The sequence below is a fragment of the Podarcis liolepis genome (genome assembly GCF_965112155.1).
Source record: "Podarcis liolepis genome assembly, chromosome: Z".
NCBI lineage: Eukaryota > Metazoa > Chordata > Lepidosauria > Squamata > Lacertidae > Podarcis > Podarcis liolepis.
This window is the reverse complement of record NC_139570.1, coordinates 13,931,035-13,954,401: the sequence shown is the minus strand read 5'-3', so window position 1 is coordinate 13,954,401 and position 23,367 is coordinate 13,931,035. Positions and strand designations below refer to the sequence as shown.

Below are 23,367 nucleotides of genomic sequence, written 5' to 3'. Positions count from 1 at the left end.
ATCGTCATGATCTCACTGTAAAGTGCAATAGTAAAGAATGGTCAAAAGTATGCATGAAAGCAGGGCTGGAGAAAATCAATGCAGAGTAATGGCAAAGGAGTCAAACACACAAAGGTCCTGTTCCTACAGCAAGCATAGTTAAATTTTCCAAAGTGCATCAGTGCAAAAATGCTAACTTTCGGACCCAGTTTGCATATGTAAAATTGGCTGGCTTGATTTTCAGTGCAACCCATGCCATATAAGAATGGATACAGCCTGCTGGAATGCCAACAAACCAAACTGGGGAACTCAAGCAGCAGTTCTGCATGTGCAAATTCAGCTTTACCTGAAATGGTAAATGAATTGATACCAAAGGCACACACACTTAGTGGTCGCATATGTTAAGAGGTGCAGAACAGAAAAAGTGAACTCTCAACTTTAAAATGTTTTTCAACTTGCACTGAGTCACCCTGAGTACTGTAGTTATGTAGGAAGGGTGTGGCACAAACACTCGTAAATAAACCTTAGATATTTTTCTTCCTCTTTTTACTAATTTGCTTGGATTTAATGCAAGAAAAAGTAAGTGGCAACTTCAGAGGAGGGCCAGGCTCAGAACTGCATTCAGCTTAGATGCAGACAATCTATCCTAGATAGTGCCGGGACAACATCAGACCCTCCAACATTCCTCAGATGAAAATGGGGACACTTCTCACACACCCCCAACTGAACCTCCTTGACCTCCATTCCCCCCCCCCAAAGCATTTCCTATTGGAAGAAGGGTAAGCCCCATCACCACCACACCAGTGGGACACAGCACACGTGTCGGAAAGGCTTTCACAATTCTGGCACTGTCCCTGGAAAATAAGGACATTTGGAGGGTATGCCACACTAGTCTCTGGATAAGGTAGATTTACTCATCATTAAGCTGCCACAAACTCCTCAGGTTGAGGGAGGATGGAAGAAGTGTGCTAGTATATCTCTGAGTACCTGCAGCAGCTATTGGTTGCCCTGCCTCAGTAATGGATTGGACGAGAGCTAAAGAACTAAAGCTCAATCTAGATAAGACTGAGACACTGCTGGTGGGTGGTTACCTAGCATGGATGGCTGGGAGACTGTTTGTTCTTGATGAGGTTACATGCCTGAATCTGGTCCACAATCACCTGTTCAAGAACCTTGCCCATGAAGGGGAGATTAGCAACTTGTTGGTAGTTACTTAGATTTTCTTAATCAAGGGAGCGTTTCTTGAGGTTTTATCTTTAAGTATGCAGAGACAACGCCCTCTCACAAGGATGCATTAATCACTACCCTGATCCAGCCAGCTGCCCCCCCCACTATTTTTAATCAGTCAAGAGGGACAAGGGTCCAGAGCACCTTGTCCATATCCACAACTGATCCAAGCATCTTGTCCATATTCTCGAGCCTTACTAACTGAAACTTGTCCAACACAACAGGACTAGAAAGTGCTCTGGACACCCCTTGAGAGTAATCCGCTGTAGCCACAGAATTAAGATCCTAGTGGATGCAAGCAATTTGGTCTTCAAAATGCTTTGCAAACACAGCGAGAAGCTACCATTAATCCCACCACCACTGATCCCACCACCTCCTTTAGGCCAGAATGTAAACGATGCTGCACTACCCAGAACAGAGTGAGGATGCAATGGAGTGAGGATGCAAAGGAGGCAGCAAAGTATGCCTTCCTTGCTGCCTTCACTGCCATTAGGTAGGCTCCATGAAGAGCTCTCATCATTGTTCATTTGCATTCCACCAGATCTTTCCTCTACTCACATTCAAGCCATCTCCCAGCTCATTTCCTCATTCTAAGCTCTGGGGTATAACACAAGCCCCCCCCCCATGGGAGAGGGTGATCGGGGTGTCCATGTCAATGACCTGGGCCATTCAGATGTTCCAGAGGTAAGCCAGTGCTTTGGTAGGAGTGTCAGTCATATCAGGCAGGAAATCCCCCAGAGACATTTGGAAACCCATTGGATCCATCAGTCTCTAATGACAGACTGTCCTCATATGTCCCCTACCCTTGCAGAGGGGGAAAAGTGCTGAAAGCCTAAATCTCAACAGGAAGTGATCTGACCATGACAAGGGACTGGTGTCAATATTTGCAAATCACACGCTTCCTGTGCAACTGAGAAAACAAGCTCCATAGTGTAGCCTGTCATATGCATTGGGCCACTAATATGTTGGGACAGCCCATAGTCATCATGGCAGCCCAAAGACCTGAGCCACCCCAACACCAGTCACGTTGGCAGTGGATGTTGAAGTCCCCCAGAACCAGCAGTCTTTGAGTCCTCAATACAGTCGTACATTGGAAGTTGAACGAAATCCGTTCTGAAAGTCCGTTCAACTTCAAAACATTCAAAAACCAAATTGTGGCTTCTGATTGGCTGCAGGAAGCCCCTGAAGCCAATCACAAGCTACAGAAGCCTCATCGGATGTTCAGGTTCCAAAAGAACATTTGCAAACAATAACAATCACTTCTGTGTTTGTGGCGTTCGTGAGCCAAAACGTCCGAGTTCCCGGAGATTCAACAACCAAGGTACTGCCTCTGAGACCATCTCTGTCAACTCATGCAGGGAGACTGCTGAGGAGCGGAGTGAGTGACAAGTCAGCAGAATCCCTAATTTGTCCCAGTTTCCCAGTGCCAGGAACTCTGTCCCACAGCTGGACAGAGAGCCTGGAGAGAGGGAGAATCTCTATAAACCAAAGAAACTCCCTCTCTCCAACTGTCATGGATTGGTTGGCCACAGAGGAATGGTGGGAGGAACCAGCTGGGGAACCACCAAGGGAAGAAGGCTTAGAGTCTAGAGAGTGCTGGTGGGACAATGATGAGTGGTCAAAGGGAAAAGAGGGAGAAGACTGGGATGAGGAGGTGTCAGAAGCTAAAGAGGTAACAGGGCTTAGTGAGCTGGGAGAGTCCGTGGCAGAGAGTGGTCAAGAATCAGAGGCAGAAGTTGAAGCAGGGGAGAAAGGAAGCCAAGAGACAGAGATGAGTCTGGTTGGCAAAGAGTCATTGGTATATCAGCCTCATCCTGTTACAAGCCCCTCTCCCCTCTGGTCTGCCAGAACCAGAAGAAGCATGGATGAGAGGCTGGTTGTATGCAGGTGCAGTCTCCAATTGCTTGAAAAAGGCTCTGGGTGTCAGGGACTTAGATGGCTTGAAGAGGTGGGGACTTTCAGTCTTGGCAACTGATTCATGGGGCCAGACCTACCAGGGATGAGCTGCTCTGCTCATTAAGCCTGAAACTTGACAAAGTATGTGAAGATTGTGTTTTTGCTAATAAAGAGTTAACACCAATTGTGAATGGTGTGATTTACTGATGGCACACTCCTGTGACACTGACCCTCAAGACTGCCCTGATGCTGCACCAAGTACCGAGCTGGGCAGAAGAGGTAGGGTCACCTCTAGCATGCTCATTCACCCAGGTCTCAGTTATACAGGCTGAATCAGCCTCCTTGTTCATAATCAGATCAGAGAGGTCTTCCTCAGTCCTGGCATTCAGCAAAAGCAGCTGTAGAAGGGAGGACTGGCTAATAGCACAACCACAAGTTGGAGGAGGGGCTGGCACACAGCAGGCACCAACTGCCTGTGCCATGTCTCCCTTACACATCTTTCCCCCAGTATCTCCTCCTGCTCTGGACCACTGTGACCCCCCCCCCCAGCTTTCTCCTGCTCCTCTCTTCCTAGACACATCCTACATCCTTTTATTTAAAACAAAAACAAACCCAAAATTTAAAACCGACAGATCAAAAGCCATTTAGAAACAAGAGGACCCCCTTAGACGCTGCCCCAACCCATGAGTTTGTTCCAGCTTTTTGTAGCTGGATTACATCTGGGTCCTGCCCTCCCAGATCAGATAAAAAAAACCCTCCCAAGCAGGGAGCAGGTCCTCATAATAAAATAATCCTGAAACTGATAACCAGTGGGGGTTAATACACATTTGGATGAGTAGGCAGGGAAGTAAGAAAGTATACTCTTCAGCCCTGTATTCATTACACCTCAAAATGCCGTGAATCCCTTTTCTATACTGCTACTATGTTCAGTCTGAATGGTTGAGTTGGATCCGACTAAGGACCGCTTACCCCCGGTGTGCAGCGATAGCAGCCTCCTATGGACCATGGTTGCACTAGGAGCAGGGGGGAGAGTGCTGGTTTCCTGTGCAGTTGAGTGGGGGACAACATTTCTTCCCCAATGGTCACACGGGCTTCTGGTCCTCCATCCAGGCAATCACAGGAGGCCCAAGAGGCGCAAGGGTTCAGAGTGAACCTGGGTAAAGCCAGAATGCACCTCCTGCCCTGGGTCTAGTTGGTGGTTAACTTCCCCACCCTCCCTCCCTTCATGTCTTGCCATGGTTCTGTTTGAGCATTAGTGAGCAGAAAGCAATTAGGACCTTGCTATGGAAGCACTGGGTCACCATATTTGGGGCCAGGGAGGAATTTGTCCTCCAGGCAAATTGGACCAGCTGAGAGATTTTGCCTTCTTCGTAGCAACTGCCACAACATGGGTGGGTAAGGCATTTGGTTAAGGTGGGTTGGGAGGTGAGCAGGACTCTCACCTCACGCTCCATTGGATGTGGGTACTTCATTAAAGGGCCAAAGGGAGGTACTTTCATCCTGATGCCCAGACAGCGGTTGATTTCCCAGGATACTCTCCCCAAATGGTGATCTCAGAAGACACCCTGCTTTGATGAATGTCACAGGGTGATCCTTAAACTGAGATTAGCTCTGACTGAGAATCAAACAGCAGTTATGCTGGGTGATTCCCGGTACACACCAATGCCTACTCCAAAACCTGCTTACATCTGTAATCAATAATGTTGTAGCCTATTTTATTCCAAAGTGATGGCTGCTGCTGCTGCTGCTTCTTGTTCTTCTTCTTCTTCTTCTCTCCTCCCTGGTTAGCCCCCACACAATAGCAGCCTTGCTGCACCCAGTCCTTTAATCTATATACCGTATTTTCCACCCCATAGGATGCACCGCCCTATAGGGCACACCTAGGTTTTTTTTGGGGGGGGATAAAGTGAAAAAAATTATTTTCCCCCCAGGCATGGGGATGGCGCAGGGGAAGCCTGAGCTTCCCCAGACCCCAGACCCCAGAACAGCCAGCTATCCGCAAGCCTAGGGAGCCGCGCCAGTCTCCCCAGGCTTGCGGACAGCTGCGTGAAGCCTGGGTGCACTCTGCAGCACGCCCGAGGTTTCAGAATGCAGGCAGCTCTGCACAACCTTTGGGAGCCCGGCGCGGCTTCCCGCCGGGCTCCCGAGGGTTGCGCAGAGCTGCGCGGAGCCCGGGAGAGCAGGCAGCTCTGCACAACCCTCTGGAGCCTGGCACGGCTTGGCGCTGGGCTCCCAAGGGTTGCGCAGAGCTTCCTGAAGCTTGGAGAGCGAGGGTGGTCGATGCGCACCAACCCCTCTCGCTCTCCAGGCTTCAGCGAAAGCCTGTATTCGCCCCATAGGACACACACACATTCCCCCTTCATTTTTGGAGGGGGAAAAGTGTGTCCTATAGGGCGAAAAATACGGTATCTGGATTAAGGGAAATGATTCCAGGGCTGAATATAACCTTTGTTTCCGTTTCCCACATTTGTCATACAATAGTTGCAATTGTTAGTAATGTCTTAAAAGTAGAATGTCAAGTTTACTTTTAATAGCTTGGGAGTGGAAGGGATAGAGAAAGAGGAAATGGAAATAATCTCTAAGTTCAATCATTTAAATCACCTTCTTCCAACCTGGTTGCATCCAGACATTTTGTGCTCCAGCTTCCACCAGCCCTAGCCAGCATGGCCAAGAATTAGGAATTATGGGTGCTAGAGCAATAGCACTCATAGGGCACCCAGTTAGGGAAGCAGCAACTCTCCATGGTCACAGGCAATAGGACTTTCCTATGGTTAACTCTCTGGTCATTCAGCATAGCTTGGAGAAACCTCAGGACAGATGGTGTGAGAAGTCATTCCTTTCTCCTTCCTGAGCCCTGTACCAACCCAGGTGAGGTCTGAACATCACTACTGGGCTCTTGTTCCAGAATGCCTAGTGCCTAAAACAACATAACTCCTCTTGGGATGAGGACAAGTTTGCAGAAGGTCCATAGCTAGATGGTAGAGCATCTGTTTTGCATGAAGATACACCCAGGTCTAATCCCCAGTATGTCCAGGTAGGGCTGAAGTCTTCCCTGCCTGAAATCCTGTGGATTATACTGACCTAGATGGACCACTGGTCTGACTCTGCATAAGGCAGCTTCCTACATTCCACATCATTTCATTGCATGTGCCACTTGTTCTGTTTGGAAACCGTCCAATATTCACATTCCCTTCATATATTTTCTGAGCCGTGATTGAATCTCACTCTGATTTGAATAAGCCCAAAGTTTCCTTTAGTGATTAAATATAACCAACCTGAGTCAGCAGGACAGCACTCAAAAATATTTCCATTCACAGACGCTGAGCATTTTTTTAAAAAAAGAAATTCGACTTAAAATAACAGTTCACTAAGCATCTCTCTGTGTCTTATATCACAGAAATTGTAACTACTGCTGAAGCTGTCTTTTAGGCATTAGAAAAAGATGAAGCCTTCCTTCAATCAACACCCATAAAAAGGTGTAGAAAAGTTTTAGGGAGGCGGGTATTTTAAGTTCCTTCCCCCTTAACTATGCTGTCAATTGCCCAAGAAGAAGCAAATGAAATTCAAAGACCCCATTCTCAACTGAGACAAGTCATTACAACACAACCGAAGTAATGGTCAATGGAGGGAAATGGGCAGCACACCTTTGCTGCTGCAACACTTCTTTTTTAAGAGAGTCTTTTTGTTTGATAAGCTCCTTGAAAGCCAGACAAGCACTCACTGCAACAGTAAGCATATCCAGAGGTAGATTTAGGGCAACGTTGCACTGGGCAATGAGCTGCAGGGCATTGCAAGTACGATTGTGCACAACAGAAGGTGAGAGGCGGAGGAGCGTGCTGAAATTCCAAACACCAAACTCCATCCCAGCGTATGCTGCTAGTATTACTGCTAATACTGAAGTTTTAAATTATTATTACTTTTAATGGAAACAATGCAGCTTTTTAGAATCACCATTTAGAGGTGTGCTTCTCATGCACTCTCTTTATTAACTTAAAAAGCTAAACACTGTGTAGTTGCACTCTGCCCAACCCCTTCTAACACATAAGCCTGGACTGCGCTTTAGCCAGTGACATGGGAGACTAAATTTACAGTGTAGTGTCTGTAAAAGCTGGGCAGCATTTGTAATGCCTCTGATATTATCTTTTCCTCCCCCTTTAACTTCAGGGCTGTTTCATGCTGTCAGTTGTGTCAGGTGCCCAGCTTTTAGGAACCAAGACAGCAGTGTATATTCCTAGCCTGGAAAAAGGCACTCAGTCCATTAAGGGGAGTTGAGGGGGGCAGCCTGCTTTCTTCTTCTTTTTTTGCTGAGAGACCTTGAGGTACGGCTCCAACCAAGGAAGTCTGCAATTCCAGACTCCATTAACATTAAGAACCACTTATCAGATCCTGCAAAGCTTTATTGCTTTCCACCTGGCCTAGATTGCTTAGATTCCCAAGCAAAGGAGGCTAGCGAGGACAGGCCCATAACCTCTCTTTTGTTCTGCAGATCTAAGCTACTGCTATCCTCTATGCAAAGCGAGAAGTGCCACACTGCCATCTGCAGACAGGAATTACCTTCTAAATATGCTCATTCAGCAATCAAAATTTCCTGATAGCCAAGAGTCACTTCATTCTCATTTTCTTCCATTTAGTATTGATGGATCACAAACTGTTTACTTCTCAGTGCTTCAGCCGAGCATGAATGCTTAAGGTTTATATATTTATATATAAAGATTTAAAAGGCACAGCGAAATAAAAAGGAAGAAAAAGATAAAGCAAAAGGAAAGGAGAGAAGCAGAGAGAAAGGTGTAAGTGAGCAACTTGGCATTACCTGTCTGTTGTGGATGGAGCCTGGAGTCTTGAAACCTCCTTGACAGCTGCATTCAGAGACACTGTAAGGGTCTGAGCTGCTGGAGGAGCACTTAGAGAGTGAATCGCAGCCCACCACGAAGGTGTTATCCAGAGGCAGTTCCTGAATGACATGGTGCTTCTTCGGTGGCACTGGAGTCTCGGGTTTTATTTGGAAAGTGGGCTGTGGCGAGGCAGACTTGTAGTGCTTTGCTAAATCTGGGCTGTCAGGCTTAAAGGTTGTTGGTGTGGTGGCCCAGTTATATTTTCCCATAGTCTGTTCTTCCAGCTCCACGGGAATGTCCAGAGTGCCATTGATATGTTCATGGCCAGGATCATCAGGCTTAGATTCTTCGATGGTCACAAAGTTGAGAAGAAGGCTTTTGGGAGAGCGCTTCTTCTTCTTCTTCTTCTTCTTGATCTGACGGTTTTCTTGGTTTGGAGAAACCCACTCACCACTCTGCTTGCTTTTCTGGACAACCTTGTGCCTGGGTGTTTGACGACATCGCACCAGGGCAGTCACAAAGATGACCAGTATTACTGTCATGGTACCAGCAATGATAGCAATTATGATCTTGACATAGTCGTTCGTCTGTGGAGTTATCTCACCATCCCCAACGTTTTGGCCAACTGGAGTTTCCATGTTTCGGCGCACTAACTCTTGGACATAGGATCCATTGGTGACAGTTTCATTCACAAATAAATGCACCAGTGCTATAGTATATAGTGACTCAGGCTGTCCTAAATCATTGACTTTGATAACCAGCCTGTGTAACCCATGATCTGCCGATATGACCTTCTCTTTCAAAGTAACATTGCCCGTTAACTGGTCAATCATAAACAATCCCCGTGAATTCCCACCAATAATGCTATAGCGAAGCTCTGCATTCATCCCTGTATCATTGTCAATGGCAAACACCTTTGTGACTACAGAGCCCGGGCTGGTGGTTATTGGAACCAAGTCATACGAGTAGTTAGATGAAGGCATGACAAAAACAGGCCTGTTGTCATTCACATCAACCACATTGATGGTCACTTTGGCAGTTGATGAGCGTTGCAGCCTCCCTCCATCCACAGCCTTCACCTGAAAGGTATAAGAACCTTGCTGCTCCCTGTCAAAGGTAATATTAGGCCGTATAACTCCAGTGAGGGGATCAATAATGAAATTATCTTTGCCATTCAATATAGACAAGGTCACGGCTGCGTTCTCTCCAGAGTCTGCGTCTGTCACAGTGATCAGCCCAACAGTGCCATACATGGGTAGGTTTTCTGGTACATAGAAATTATACTCATTATGGGTGAAGGCAGGGCTGTTGTCGTTCTGGTCCAAGACTGAAACTGTCACAGTAGCATTGGTCTGTAAGGGTGGCATCCCATTATCTTTCGCCAGCACAGTGAATGAGTATCTGTCCTGTTTTTCCCTGTCCAGCTTTCTCACTGCTGTCAGAATGCCTGTACGGCGGTCCAGGTTGAAGATGGGTGGTGCATCCAAGCCCAGCATGTAGCTGATTTCAGCATTGCGCCCACTATCTGCATCTGTAGCACTAATCTTGGTCAGCTGGGTGCCAGGAGCATTATTCTCAGGGATAGACAGTCCAATGACAGGCTGCGTGAACACTGGTGCATTGTCATTCTCATCCTTGATTTTGATGAGCAACATTGCAGACTGGTTCAAAGGTGGTTTCCCCGAATCAGAAGCCACTATTTTAATGGCATATTCCCGGGTGGCCTCGTAGTCGAGGAATGTGGCTGTCTCCAGCAGAAACTGATTATCAAACACAGGCTTTAACCTGAATGGCACATCGTGGTCAGTGTAGCAGGTAACTTTGCCGTTAAGCTCAGAATCCTTATCCATTACAGTAATCAGGGCAATTTTAGTATTGAGTGGTGCTTTCTCTGACAAAAGCACAGTCCCATTCACCGGGTTGATAATGTACCTTGTGTCTATTGATGGGATGTTATCATTAATGTCTGTGACATTCACTGTCACTGTTGCTCTTGAAGGTGTTGAACTGCCATCGCTTGCTAAGACTGTTAACTTGTGTACTGGAGATTCCTCCCGGTCCAGTGGTTCCTTGATGGTGATGAGACCTGTGGTGTTATCAATGGCAAACAGCCTTTTGGCCAAGGTGGTGATTTGGCTGCTGAAATAGAAGTGGATCTGGGCATTTGAGCCCAGATCGGCATCAGTAGCATGAAGCTGAGAGACAGAGGTGCCTACAGGGGCACTTTCAGGAACACTGACTTCAATATCATTCTCCTTGAACACTGGGCGGTTGTCATTCACATCAGTGACTGTTACTTGGAGAATAGCAGTGCTGGATCGTGGAGGGTTGCCGCCATCTTCCACTTTAATTTTCATCACATAGGTATCCTTCTGCTCCCTGTCAAGGACCTGCTGTACTATCAACTGGGGCCACTTGTCCCCCTCCGGCGTCTCAATTATATCAAGTCCAAATACATTTTGACCCTAGAAGCCAGGGAAAAAAAAGATACAGAGGGGTACATTATTACATAGATCTGCTATTAGTTGGACATACCTGAACAATATTAATGTGCATCCATCAGTTTATGGCTCTTCTAGTCCTTAATGTGAAATACTTTGATGCTTTGCTATGTCAACAAATGAACAGTACAATTCTAAACATATATTTATTTATTTATTTATTTATAAAATATGTGTATACCACAATTTCAGAGTTGTGAAAAAACCAGAGTTGTTGACATCAATTATAATACAATCAGAATCACACAAGAAATAAAATAGATTACCAGCTGAGTATTGCAAAAATGCTTCTCTTAATCATTTGCATAACTCCGCAGCAAAGAAAAGTTTTCAGCAAATGTTTAGAATAGAAGGTGCTTGCTGAATGTCAGTTGTAAGAGCATTCTCCAAGAGAGGGCCAATAACAATAAAGGCTCAGTTTTGTCTTGATGTCAAATGAGCCTTACCAACTCAATATATTGACTTCTGAGTAAAAAAAATCACTGAAATCCTATGAAGAAAATCTGGTTAGGGTTTGCTATAAAGCACAACAACACTTTTATGCCATGTTGAGTTAAACCAGTGACTGGCTATTAGGTTTAGGTATCCATGATTATCCCATCAGACAAACTGCTTACATGATGAATGTATATTCAGTCATGAGTCACAAGTGGGCCTGAGGTTGTGTGCTCATCCTGCTTTGAACTGGCATGGTGATTCAACAGAGAATAAAGTTCAAGAGAATCTCCACCTTCCAACATGCTTAATAGCCTGACATTCATCGTGGCATTTCTGATGTTGAAAGTTTGCAGAGACTGGCAATCTGGTTTGTTGACAGTGACTGAGGAACATCATCATCATCATCAACAACAACATCCGTATCATAGTTAATGGTAAACAGCCAACAGAATGCATGGGCTAAGACATATTTATGCAATAAGTGATTGTGCACATAATCTAGACCAGCCTCACCCAACCTGGTGCCCTACAGATGTTTTGGACTACAATTCCCATCAGCCTATGTTGGTATGGCCAACAGTCAGGGATGATTGTAACCCACCAGGTTGGGGAGGGCTGATCTAGACCAGTGGTCTTCACCTGGCGGGTCACAGCCTGATCTAAGGTGGGTCTCAACAGGAACACTACCACCATGCAAATATAGAGTGAAAGATTTAAGAAATGAATCCGCAAATACATGCTTGTGTTAAAACTAGGTCATGGGTCCAAAAAGGCTGAAGATACCTGATCTGGAAAATCCTGAATTGTGTCACATTCCCTCTTTTAAGTTGCAATTGGCCAACAGGGCTGCATCAATCGAAGTCAAGAAGGAAACCTGGCTCTAAAACATTTGGGGGTAATATCTTTTGTCTATATTTAGTTAAATACAGAACAATGTACCTTCCTTGTGCATTTCTACCACTTGCCCCTCAGTATTTGGAGAAGTGTGTCTTCTGTTCACAGCTTAAATGTTTAATGCAGTAAATTCCTGATTGCTCATGATGCTACATAGAGTGTAGCACAGATCTAAGTATTGTAGCAGGTGAACAGAAATTATAAAAGAGGAATTTATTTTCTTTCGTTGCTGGACAGGGCATTGTAGTCCTCTGACATAGTGGAAGAAAAGCTGTGCCACATTAGAAAACACATTATCCCCTAATTTAAGGTGATTTACCAGGTCAGTTAATGTGCTAACTACAGATACCTGTGATGCTTGCACATGAAGGCTTCTTACCTAAAAGCACCACGCTTTCATTTGACAGCTGTACAGCAAAAAACAAAACAACAAAACAAACCCCCACCCTCAAAATGGGAACCCCATAATTACTGCATTGACATCTGGCTCCCAGCAAGCTCGCTGGTCTGCATAAGCTCAGCGTCCAGATTATATATATATATATATATATATATACACACACAACTCAAATATGAAACAAAACAGTAAGGTGGAGAATGCAATAAAACCATCTGCATATAATGGCGAAGGGATACATAGGTAACCAGGTACATTGTGGAGTACAAAGAAGTAGCTTAATAATTAAACTAAAAATAATACTGCCCTGTCTTATTTTATTGCAGATAAAGGTAATTCTTGTTCGTCCTGGTTAAATTGCAGATGATGGGTTTCTCCAGTGGATATTTGAGGTTCAAAAGCAGGCGTATTATTCCGGCTCTGCATTTTTGTTAATAAAGGAAATAAATTCTTGCCAAGTTTTATCAAATAAACACATGGCTTTATGGTTTCTTGAAGTTCTCAACAAGTTAAATTCACCATAATACCAAGGCTCAAGATATCTTTTTTTCCTACCAGAGTTCGGCGGTATAGAAATTTAATAAATAATAATAAAAGTAATGGTTAAACCAGCTGCTTCTTTCCAGTGCTGTGGAATTACAAGGTTTGCTGCCACCAGCATGCATTGCATTAGGTGGTTTGTGAGCAACCCCATTTTCTCCACAAAACAATGAAAGAAGACAGAGTTGTAGACCTTTCACAACTAGATACTAAATTATCAGGTTGATTTCAGCTATTATGTCATCCCAATGCATTTCAAGCAAAGGACACCCCAAGAATAGAAGAAAATATTATCCATTTAAACGCTTTCCCCCATATCTGGGGTGCAACTACCACCTGCAAGTGTTTTAAAAGAGTTTTTTTCCCACACCATTAAAGAGACAAGAGATCAGCAACCAACATTTGAATTTCTCCCTGGCACAAGATATGTTTCATAGGAATTTTGTTCCCATTTTTTATATACCTTGTCTTTCACTTGACCACATTCAGAGCCTACCCACATGATATTCTGTAAGTCAACAGACCTTATGGATAGGTGAATGTGAGGGTCCTGTTGGGTCAGCTGATCTGAGTCACAAAGTGCTACTGTTGCAATGCAGCTATGACAGCATCACAGTTGCTTTGCACACTGTTAACCGCACGTACCATGCAGCCACTAGTTTTGCACTTTGCACAGTTTCCTCACCTGGATTTTTCTTCTTCTTCCCATCAGGTACCTGCCTCCTTTGTGACTTGTCACAATAAGAATGAACAGACCACAACAAATCTGATCTGTGCTACCCTTTGTCAAGTTGAAAGAGAAATAATGCAATGGCTGAGATTCATCCCATGAAAACTTAAGTACCAGCTCTGTAATTTATTGTATGAATCAGAAATAGCCAAGTTACAACTGAATCGCACCAGATTATGAGAAACAAATTGAGATCAAGGTAATTCAGTATTTCTCTTTTTATCATAGTGCATTCCATGGCTGCAGTGAAAATTAGATTCCAAGTGTTAAAAATAATGCAACCATTACATTTACACACTGAATAATAAGGATCCTGAAATAGGTTTTGTTGAACACGGCATGCCCTTGTTACAGCAAAACAGATGCGTGGGCATGGAGACAGACTCTACAAACATATCTCACACTGCATAGGGCATGCAGGAACGATGTTTTGATACTGCTGGTGGGAGAATAGAATTTGATTCGTACTAGATGGTGTCTCTCTGGGCACCCAAGCCTGGAAATGTTTTTTTCCCCCCCTTTAAAGGAAAGTGTGGGGAGGGAAGAGAAGAGAAAGAAACAGCCAACACATCCCCTGAGGAGGAAGAAGTGATTAGCATTCATCAATAGCAATCTCTCTGAGTGATGGAAAATGGTGCTGACAGGCTCCAAAGGGAACGGCGCCAACTCTACTTCACCAGAAGCGAGGAAAGGAGTGATAATGCAGAAGCACTGAGGATGGAGGTGAAAATAGGCACCAGAAAACAAGGGATGTCCAATTTCCATTTGCTTTTCAAAATTATCAGCACTTGTTGGGATAGATGCCTTCAGTCAGAGAAGTCCAGCACTTATGAACACAGGAAGCTGCATTGACCCATTGCATTGACCCATCTAGCCTAGTACTGCCTACACTGGCTGGCAGCAGCTGCCCTGGTTTTCAGGCAGGAGTCTTTTCCTGGCCCAACCTGGCAATGGCCCTCTCTTCAGAGGTGCTGGCCAGGCTTCATCCCAGCCTGAAAATTCACAGGGCACTTTCGCTTGCGAAGCTTAAAGCAGTTTGCAATGCAAATGTAAACAGTAAATGCCTCTGTTTTGCGGCAATTCTGCTCTGTTGCAAGTAGAGCAAGAGAGACTCAAAGCCAGCTTATGCCTCATGGTTCAAAAATAATGTTGTATTTTCTCCTGGAAGTCCTTAGCTCTAGGCTCAACGTTTATTGGCAGGAATGGACCAGTCATTAGGAGGGGTGAAGCCACCACTTTAGGCCCACCTCACTGGCAGCAGAGGTGCCAGCACCAATTTCTGGTGAGATCTCACCAAAAGAGCATGGAAATCTGCAAGAACTCCCTGGAAATTGGCACTGATGCTGGTGGCAGAGGCAGTGGGGCAGTCAGCGTAAGTGGCTGAGGTGGTGGCAGCAGGGGATGACAGTATTTCCCATTTGGCCTCAAGCATTGAAATGGGTCACATTGCTCCAGTTTTTTGGTAAGGCAAGATCACTCTGCACATGCTTAGTGTCTCTGACTTTACCATCATTTGACTTTTGCATGGAATAACTAACTGACATTCAGAAAACAGGTCCCAAGGCTAAACAATAAAAAGCCCTGGGCTTAAAACCCAGGTCTTGGGCTGTGCAGATTTGGCACAGATTGTGTCCATTCCACAGAGGCTCCTACTAGCTGTTTTGCAAATTGCAGCATGTGAACAGTGCATACGGAAACACTGGGAGCAATCAATACTGAATAATGCATTGATCCTTCCAAACCCCTAATTTATCTACTAACACTGGCCCCCAGAATACTGGACTTCAGGAGCCTCTCAAGCACCCGATGGGTATGGTGGGGAGAGTCATATTTACTTAGAAAAGGCAGGGCTTGCCAAACAAAAAAAAATTCTTATGCTGACTCTGACCTCAGGGACTCCATTAAAAATGGATGCAGTCATTCTCCCATCCCTGGAGACCCAGAAACCTTCCCATGCACTAGAGACAGCCCTAAATCTTAAAGGTTTTTTTTTCTTTTTCTTTTTTAACGTGCATGCCTTAAACCCAATAACTGGTCCAGTGTGTGTGGAGTGTATATCAATGCTGAAACTCTGTCACCACACAGAAATGGACTCTTCTTCCACAAGGAGGTAGTGGTAATGATCAATCAATCCACGAGACAAGCTTCCATATATGAGCAGATCCCTATAAAGAGTCCCTATTATGTCCCTGCATTCATCATATAGATTTAAAGTGTTAGTCCTCATCCCCAAGAGAAGCTAAACTTCAATTTGTTGAAGAGTCTTGGGGCACCTTAGAGAATAACATGGTTATTGTATAAACGATAGTCCACTTAGTCGGATGCATTAAATACAATCCTGAATAGCAGAGGTGTGTGTATGTGAATACTGGAATCTGCCTTTATACTGTGCCAGACCATAGGTCAATCTAACTCAGTATACTAACTGTCAACAGTTTTTGTCCTCCAGTCCTGCCCAGAGACACTGCGGATGGAGACTGGGTCTGTCTGTCTGGAAAGCAGATGTTCTACCAAAGAGTCACAGCCCTACATGATTTGCAGGGGAGCTTTCAGAATGAAGAGTACAAAGAATTATGATAGCCTTATTAACGCTTAACCAAGCTTCTTATTCGTCTTTCTTTTCTCTTCTTTTTTTATGCAAGAAACTAACAAGACTACCCCTCTGGAAATGTAAACCTAAGCATGTGTAACTGCATTTGATCAGATCAATCAATGCTTTCTATGCTTTTGTCATCTTCCCTGCAACTAAAATTTAGTTTGCAAAGTCTTTAGGCAGGGACTTAACTTTTACTTGAATGTCAAGTACACTAATGACACTATATAGGCAATATTGATGCTACACTAGTCTTAGACAAACGCTTAACCAAGCTCTGATTTGCTGTGTATTTTTACTGGGTATTTCCTGCACTGAATTTAAAGCGGTATCTTTTTAGGTTCTTTACCCTGAAGTAATCACAGTCATTTCAAAAGAAACAGTAAATGGCTTGAGGGCAGCAGCCAACTTCTCTCTCTCTCTCTCTCTCTCTCTCTCTCTTTCTCTTTCTTTGGTTGCAAAATAGCTGAAATTATATATGCTGCGTTTCTTTTCCTCCTTTTTTTTGCAACGATTGGCAGAAAAAAGCAACAGAAATGGTGAGAAGAGCATCCCTTCACTTCTTTATTTGCACACAAGTTGACAGATGTGCATTGATTATTCTGTCATTAGCTCCTGAAACAACAACACACAGATTTTTAATTCATGCAAATACATACTCAGTTTAGCTTTTCTTCAGCAACTACATATGATTTTTTTTTTGGGGGGGGGAGACATCCTTCCCCTCCCCCAGTTACAATGCATAACATCTGATTTCAGAGAAAGGATAGTTTCAGTTTACTCTCTGTAGAAATATGCATCAAGGAAGTAAGCATCCGTGGGCAGGGCAGAGGAACACTAAAAAGCAAATATCCACACTAACAACTTTTCTTCATAATTTAGCAAACAAACAAGAAGGGGAAAATGTGATATTAAGCAGAAGGCATGAAAAGATACAACAGGTTTTGTTCATGACGGCTTACCTGATACCGGTGAATAATCACACAAGTTCAAATGATGTGAGAAAGTGTGTTCTCCATCATGGAGAGCACGTGTTGCAGTGGGGGCAACCAAGACATCCCTCTGTTGCTGGGCAGGGTGGTATAGATGGCCATGAATCTGATTGGGTACCCCTCAGAAATTGGGGAGACTTTGGTGTAGCAATTTTATGAGTGACTGTTGAGGGGCTATTTATTCCCTGCGCGCAGTGTTGGGCTTCCTCTTTTCGCTGTGCGCATTGGATCACCCACCCACCCTCCCTCCCTATATTTAGGGTTGTTTGCATTGACCTTGCTATGCCTGTCATGGGGTCGTCTGCTTTTGGGGCAGAGGCCTGGTAGGAATTTTGTCCATTTGGCTGATTGGCCGGTGCCATTTGGTTTTTGCCTACTGCGTAGGAAATCGTCGCAACTTGTAAGGTTGTGGTTAGGCATTGGTTAATTTGGTTGGTGCAGGGGGTATGGTTGGCTGTGCCGACCCCCCCCCCCTAATGCTGCTGCTGCAAGGGTATTCCATTAAAGGAATCCAGAGGCTTGTCATGCTCTTGTCCAAACCCCTGTCAAGGGGCTTGGACCACGCAAGAGCCCCTGGGAGCATTTGGGGAGAGGTGAGAGCCTGGCACCCAACTCTACGCTCTCCCCCCAAATGTTTCCCCTTACTGACTTTCGCAGGTTTGCGGGTGTCAGTTCTGTTCCTACCTCTAAGTGGGAACAGATAGTCATGATCCAATGCCTAAGCAACCACTCACATAATGTAATCAATAAAGTTGTGGCTAAAATTTATGCCAAAAACCTTAAACAAAAATTCTGTGTGAACTGTGTCTTTATTTAAGGGTGGCTGTGGGGTCCTCAACACGAAAGAAGTTTAAATGTTCCGCTGGTAAACAATGACCGGCCAGAGGCACAGCGTGCAGAAGGTCTCAGGTTCAATTCTCAACTATAGGAAGGCTGGGATACCCATAATTTATACAATCATATCTCGGGTTACAGATGCTTCAGGTTGCGTTTATTCGGGTTACGGACCGCCAAAACCCGGAAGTACCAGAACAGGTTACTTCCGGGTTTCGGCGGTTGCGCATGTGCAGAAGCACAGAATCGGGCTTTGTGCATGCGCAGAAGTACTGAATTGCAACCCGCGAGTGCACAGACATGGGTTGCGAATGTACATCCCGTATGGATCATGCTCGCAACCCAAGCATCCACTGTACTATGTTCACCAAATTGTTTACATGTTTTGTAAGTAATTGTGCCCCCCCCAAAAAAATATATATGTATGTATTTTGATAATAGGTTAAATGTTTATTGTGAGATGCCTTGGACAGAGTTTGCTGTTGACAAGCAGCATATAAATAAATAAACTGGACATTTCAAAACAGAGTGGTAGAAGACAGAGGCTGCATTTGAATGTGACGTTTATTACATTAGTTTTACCAGTTATAATGCAAGTGCTTCTGTCTTGATTTCTTTTTGCTCTGCAGTGCCTATTGTGTTATGGAACCATGGCTTTTCAATCAATGAACTGCTATGTCACACTAAATTGTGTGTGTGTGTGTCGGGGGTGGGGAAAGGACTGGGTACCAGGTTAGTAACCAAAATTTTGATACATGGGTCTTTAGGGAAAACATTTCAAAAAGTAAAATTCCTGACACCTGCATATTTGTTGACCTTTTGTTTTTTAAGTTTTCCCATCATGTTGCCATACATCTGGGTCTTCCCTGACTTTTTGCCAATTCCCCCCATCACCACTTTTACACCAGAAAACCAGGACATGTCAGCTGAAACATCATGAAAATTTCCAAGTTAATGGGGTTAAAACATCTGTGTTTTTTTCCTGAAAACATTTAACAAGAATTGAGAGTTAAACTGCTGTTAGATTCCACTGGATTTCCAGAAGGAGTTTTTGCACCATGTGAGAGATCACATGAAACACACCAATCAACAAGTAAGGAAATACTGGAAAGACAGAATGATGCGCCATCAGAATGCAGACAGAGTGAAGGCCAACTGGAACACCTAAGGAATGGAGTTTAAGTGTGGCCTGAGAGAAAACTCTCTGCTGTATCCAAGGCAATTCTGCTTCAGTCATACCACAGCATGCATGTTAGAGAGGGTGGAGAAATAGGTTTGGTCCACTTTTTGGAGAAGACCAACCAGATCCTCCCAGACTTATCTGTAGATTGAAATAAACTCCCGGTCACATTCCACATATGGATGAGTGACTATGCATCTACATCAGTTTGTGATTTAAAGTAAGAAGAAAAGGAAAAAAAACCCAGGGATACATTTTTTGCATGCATTTTTGCCTACTATACACATTTTTTGCCAAGCAATTTCCCCTGATTTAATGCATTTTTATCTGGTTTTCATTATATATGCATTGGTATGAACAGTTTAGCCCTTCATATGCATTTATGAACACATTACCGAGCAAAAGAGCTGCAGTGCAAAGTGTGGATACGTGCAAATTTTGAAAGAAGGCTGTGTTTCAGTTCACATATTGTTTTGGAAAATTATTGCTTGCCCTTGAATGCAGGCTGAACTGAATTTCCCCCAAATCCCTAATTACACACTTATCCAGAGTTTGTGATGCATTGCCAAACAAACTCTCCTTTTTACATGTGTTTCAAGTCTTTTCAATATTAAATGAGCATTTGTGGGTGGAGTTTTTTTGCACGCCAATACTGCATACAAAAAATGTGCATTTTATAAGGAAATGCATTGAAGTGCATGTATAAAACTGTGGATTTTGGATTTAAAAGTGTTCATAAAATGCATACAACGTAAACATGGGTCTTTCATGCACTCTTTTACAATATCTGCATAAAATGGGATTGAAAAGACCTATGATTGAGTGCCAGCAAGGCTGAAACTGGAATCAGTTTTCTCACTCCCTAATTACTGCTACATCAAGTGATGGACCATCACAGATGACACATCCTAGTCATAGCTTCCTTATTATCAATAATATTCACATTAACCCTGACACACATCACTTTCCGGTGGAGGCAAGCTGCAAGCCATGCAATAGTTAAGTAATACCTAGTGAGATACATGCATTTGATAATGAGCTGCTGGATGTACAGCTGAACCCAAAACAATACCGTTCAGTGCTTAACTAGCATTGAAACAGGATGTTACACATTCACATACTGATATCTTGTAGATATCAGTACCTTTTGGATTTAAAACAAACGTTTTGGCTTGTTTTAAAATCAGGTTTTCCATATTCGCCATTTCAAATTCAAAATATTGAAAAAGGCTTAGCAACTTCATTATACTTACACAGAGACAATGTGGTACATTAACAACAAAAGGGTTTTAAGCAAAAGAAAGAAATCCCCTGTGGCTTTTATACATATTTACCTGTTCATTTGTAATGGATCCAAAGGTCCTTTTCGGAGCTGTTTTAGGCTGTCATGTAAACACAAAAATGAGAAATTTTCTTTAAATGCTTTTCAATGCATTAGATAGACAGATAGATAGATGATAGATAGATTCACAGTCAAACACTTAACCTTGACAATCAAAACCACTCTTCCATCACTCCTATATAGCTTTGCTGAGGCAGAAGCCTGGGCTTGCAATACCTTCCTGCAGGATATAGCACTTCAATTTAATGAGCATTTGCACCTGTGGTGGTAGAGCAATACTCAACACCCTGAAAAAGAAGAAAGAAACTCAAGCAGAAAAACATGCAGGGTTGAATTCAGATGCCCATTCTTGTGTACAATGGAATCACTGTTTTGGGGTCGGGACAATGAGTCTGGACATTTCTTCTTAGTTATCTCACACATAAATCCCTGACTGCTGGAGCTGGGCTGAAATTTCTCAGACTTTCTGATAAATTTGTCTTCTATTTTTTCTGTGAATGACTTCAATAATTTACTCCCTCTCACCACGCCAAAAAAGATGGGCATTCAACTGAATATTCATCAAATACACTTCACAATTGGTTGTTATTGCTGCCATCCCCATATCAGTGTTCCAGAACTACACTAAAACCAGGGCACTGTGGGAAGACCCAAAATGGTCACCTGGCTGCCACCAACACAGATATGTTGTTACCACCATTGCTAATTGTAGCAGCAGTATTGCGGGGGGGGGGGTGCTAATGGTGATAACTCTGCCCCAAGAAACTGCCAGATAATTTTACTCCCAAAGTGAGTATCTGGTGAAATGGTTTCCTAGATTTTGCCACCGATGGAGAGAATGTAAACATTTTTTTTATTATTATTATTTTTGTGGGGGAGTGAGGACATTTAGATCCAGACCTTATTTGTTTATTTCATGCATTCATTCAGTAATAATACCCAATCAAAATAATACATCCAATGAAAAACCCAATTCTACCTGCCAATAAAGTATAAACATGCCAAAACACAGTGTGAGTTCAGTGCTAGTTCTGTATTATTTTATTGCTGTAGTTTGGAATTGTGTGTGCTTTCCTTTAAATGACTGTAAATTGCCTTGAGACATATGTGGAGGATGATTCATAAATAATAATAAATAAATAAACAAACAAACAATAAACCAGCATAGAAAGTGGAGTACATAAATATAAACGATAATGCAGATCATAAAACACCCACAAGATGCAACAATAATTAAAAGGTGCAAAAATAAAACAATTTGGGAAGGTTTGGGAGGAAAGAAAGGTTTTCAGCTAACCTTGAAAACACAGCAATGTTGGGGCGTGTTTCACTTCAAAGGGAAAGGGATTTGATAGAACTGATGCCACAACTCTAAACTCACATTGTGAAGTCAAAGTAAGCTTTACCCCAAGAGTGAGTGGCACAATTAACATCAACCTTACAACTTGCCTCCCTTGCCCCATACAGTTTTACATACAAAGTTTTCTGAGTATAATAACATACCTACTACTCATTTTAAAGTAGGATGGCACTGGCCATACATAAACATGGTGGGAGGACATGTTCCGTGTTGACTCATGAGATGTTCATTTAAAGTGGTTGGTTACATCAAGGACCGGTTGGGGATTTAAGCTGCCAACTGTTACATCAATAGACTGTGATGAGTCTATCAGGATGTGACTGTCCCAGTGAAATAACCGAAACAAGCCCAGTTTTCAATATATACAATTGCTTATTCAGTATTTAGCATGAAAAAGCACATGAAATATCAACAGCAATGTGTCGTGTGTAGAAATGTTCCTTAAAGAGCAGAACTGATATGAAATGCCAGCATCTGTATCCTGCAATGCACCCCACAAGTATAGAATTCTCAGAGTTTCATGTAATTAAGCACTAATACCTTAAGATGATATACCTTGGGACACAACGTAAAAGATAGAGGCAATTTTTTTAGTATGATTGCCACTTTTGTCAATTTTTTCAACTAGCCAGTAGACTGCACCAAACACATTTAAAATTTTTGAACACATGGTAACTAAAACCTAATGCAGGAAGAGTTTGTTGGCCTTTGGCCAAGTGATTTCAATCAGTTTAAGCACCTTATACTCTCTGCTAGATGGAGACCAGTTTCTTTACCTAATGACTCCATTAAGACTGCAAACTATTGCCCACTCCATTGGGCAAACCCTATTAATCTTTGTCAAATTCTCCTTCCAAGTAAAACACACAGGATCAGGTTTGATGAAGACACATGCATCAAGCAAACACCCTACCTGTGAGTACATGAGCTGTAGCACATGTACACACAAATTCTGCACTGCAAGTGAATATTAAGAGTATGCATATTTAGTGATATATGACTGTATCTTGAAGGTTTCATGGCAACTGTTTGCCTTATGTAATTGTGTGAGGCAGGTAGCTGCTATAGTTATTTGTTCTTATTAATTACCCACTAACAGCAATTGAAAAGACAACATTAAAAACTGTTCAAAAAAAATACAATTACAAAAAAATATACATTTTAAAATACCGGTATATATTTCACGGATCAGAGATCAAGATATAAGAACATTCACAAGGAACTGCACAATGAAATTGCCAGATGCACTTCTATGAGAGGAAGCTCTTTACCAAAATGGCTGTCACAGAGCAGGTGCTCTCTCACAGGTCATCCCCACCCTGAGCTTCTGAGGCTGATGGAACTATGAAGAAGGTCCCTCCTACAATCATAACACTGTTCTGTAGAGAAGCAGGCAGGTGGTCTTTCAGACATTTGGGTCATGGGCTGTTTAGGGTTTTCAACACTAATGTGAGAACCTTGAACTAGGATCAAAAACAAACCAGTAAACTGGCAGAATTTCCCTCTCCTGTTCCCCTCCCCACCCCACCCCAAAAAGAAACTGAATTACTTTGCAGTCAATGCATTTCAACCCTTACATTAGCGCCTCTCAGGTTGAACCCCCTATTCACTTCTTTCAACCATGGAGGTGTT

At 43.3% G+C, this 23,367-nt stretch overlaps 1 protein-coding gene and 1 long non-coding RNA gene across 7 annotated transcripts in view; one reads left to right on the top strand and one right to left on the bottom strand.

Annotated features, from left to right (window-relative positions):
* The window catches only part of PCDH11X (protocadherin 11 X-linked), a 721,402-nt gene that overhangs the window by 544,681 nt on the left and 153,354 nt on the right, over window positions 1-23,367 (bottom strand). For all 5 annotated transcript variants that reach the window (XR_014521724.1, XR_014521725.1, XM_083486244.1 and 2 more), the window contains 2 exons: window positions 20,368-20,415; window positions 7,913-10,399 (listed from right to left, as the gene is read on the bottom strand). Coding sequence is in view for 3 of the 5 variants with exons in the window: in XM_083486244.1 (XP_083342370.1) it covers window positions 7,913-10,399; window positions 20,368-20,415 (2,535 nt within the window). In the remaining 2 variants the exon portion in view is untranslated. The remainder of the gene's footprint in view (window positions 1-7,912; window positions 10,400-20,367; window positions 20,416-23,367) is intronic.
* On the top strand, window positions 1,595-19,625 carry LOC310698883. Of its 2 annotated transcripts, none has more exons than XR_014521772.1 (3): window positions 1,595-2,527; window positions 13,417-13,641; window positions 18,861-19,625. It is a non-coding gene; the product is annotated as an uncharacterized lncRNA (long non-coding RNA). The 2 variants fall into 2 exon arrangements; XR_014521773.1 differs by having other exon boundaries at window positions 1,595-2,584.